General features: G+C 48.3%; 1 protein-coding gene across 1 annotated transcript in view; it reads right to left on the bottom strand.

Moving 5' to 3' along the window:
* Positions 1–214: 214 nt before the first annotated feature.
* The window catches only part of rnf168 (ring finger protein 168), a 7555-nt gene continuing 6706 nt past the window's right edge, over positions 215–1063 (bottom strand). Inside the window, exon 8 of the mRNA XM_080890188.1 lies at positions 215–1063. This exon is cut by the window's right edge and continues 448 nt beyond it. Within this exon, the coding sequence (XP_080746314.1) occupies positions 942–1063 (122 nt within the window). The 3' untranslated portion in view covers positions 215–941.

Here is a 1063-nt window from a genome sequence, read left to right as displayed (position 1 = left end):
TTCACACGGTTTTCGTTTATTCATGTATTTAATGTCAGTGTTTAATATGTCTCACACACACACACACACACACACACACAGCTGTATGTGCAGATCTACATAGAATTAACTCTACTGTGAGACACACGTGATGTCATAGAGAGGCTCCACTGATGCTCCTTTGGGCAAAATAGTGAATGGGGAGTTGCTCGTTCGTTAGTGTCAGAAAACAGGAAACGATGATGGTGATGGTTTATTTCTCAGAAAAACAAATGACAAACAGGTTGACACGGCAGCCTCTTTAACCCCTCCCACTGTATGGCGCGGCCATGTGCCGCTTAAACAGGTGAGTGCTGCATTCAGGTGACCCTGGGACAAATAGAAACTCCCACTTTCAACATTCAAACCATAAAAATAAATCAGATGTAGCGTCACATGACCCACTGCAGTCAGCATGCAGCGTATCCCACAATTCCTCACATTCTATCATGTGACACCAGTGACATCAGCAACAACACTAAGGAGACACATTCACACACCACCTGACCAATCATCAACACGTTAACCAGACGTGGACGGGCTCTGGGCGGAGTCACAGAAGCTGGGGCTGGAAATATAATGGTGAGTCGGTGTCATCTGGCAAATGGGTAAAAATAACCTGACGGCACTGAGTCCTCGCCAGCGCTTCCACCAGTGAGAAAGAAGCATTCCAGCTAAATGACGTGCAGAGGCATGAAGTCATCCTCCAGCAGAACTTTTCAAAGTAAAACACATGAACTCTGTTCACGATTCCCCAGTGGACGGTCGCCGTGTGCTCACCATGACGACTCACAGGTAAGAGGCAGCGGCATGTCCACAAACTTCTGGTCTTCTGTGTTTTAAAGTAACAACAGCGCTCAGGTTGACAGCTCAATTTATTCATGCTCCTGCAGGAAGGGGAGGAGGAGCAGGCAGAGGACACCTCAGCTGCTGAAGAACATCTCAGTCAAAAGACTCTGTTTGCTCCCCTTCCCTGAGCAGGAGGAGGAGGCAGAGGGCTTGGCGGTACAGTTCTTTGGCGTTCTCCTGCAGGGTCTTCCTGGCA

Source organism: Rhamphochromis sp. 'chilingali', assembly GCF_963969265.1.
Source record: "Rhamphochromis sp. 'chilingali' genome assembly, chromosome: 8".
Classification (NCBI taxonomy): domain Eukaryota; kingdom Metazoa; phylum Chordata; class Actinopteri; order Cichliformes; family Cichlidae; genus Rhamphochromis; species Rhamphochromis sp. 'chilingali'.
This window is presented reverse-complemented; position numbering and strand designations above follow the sequence as displayed.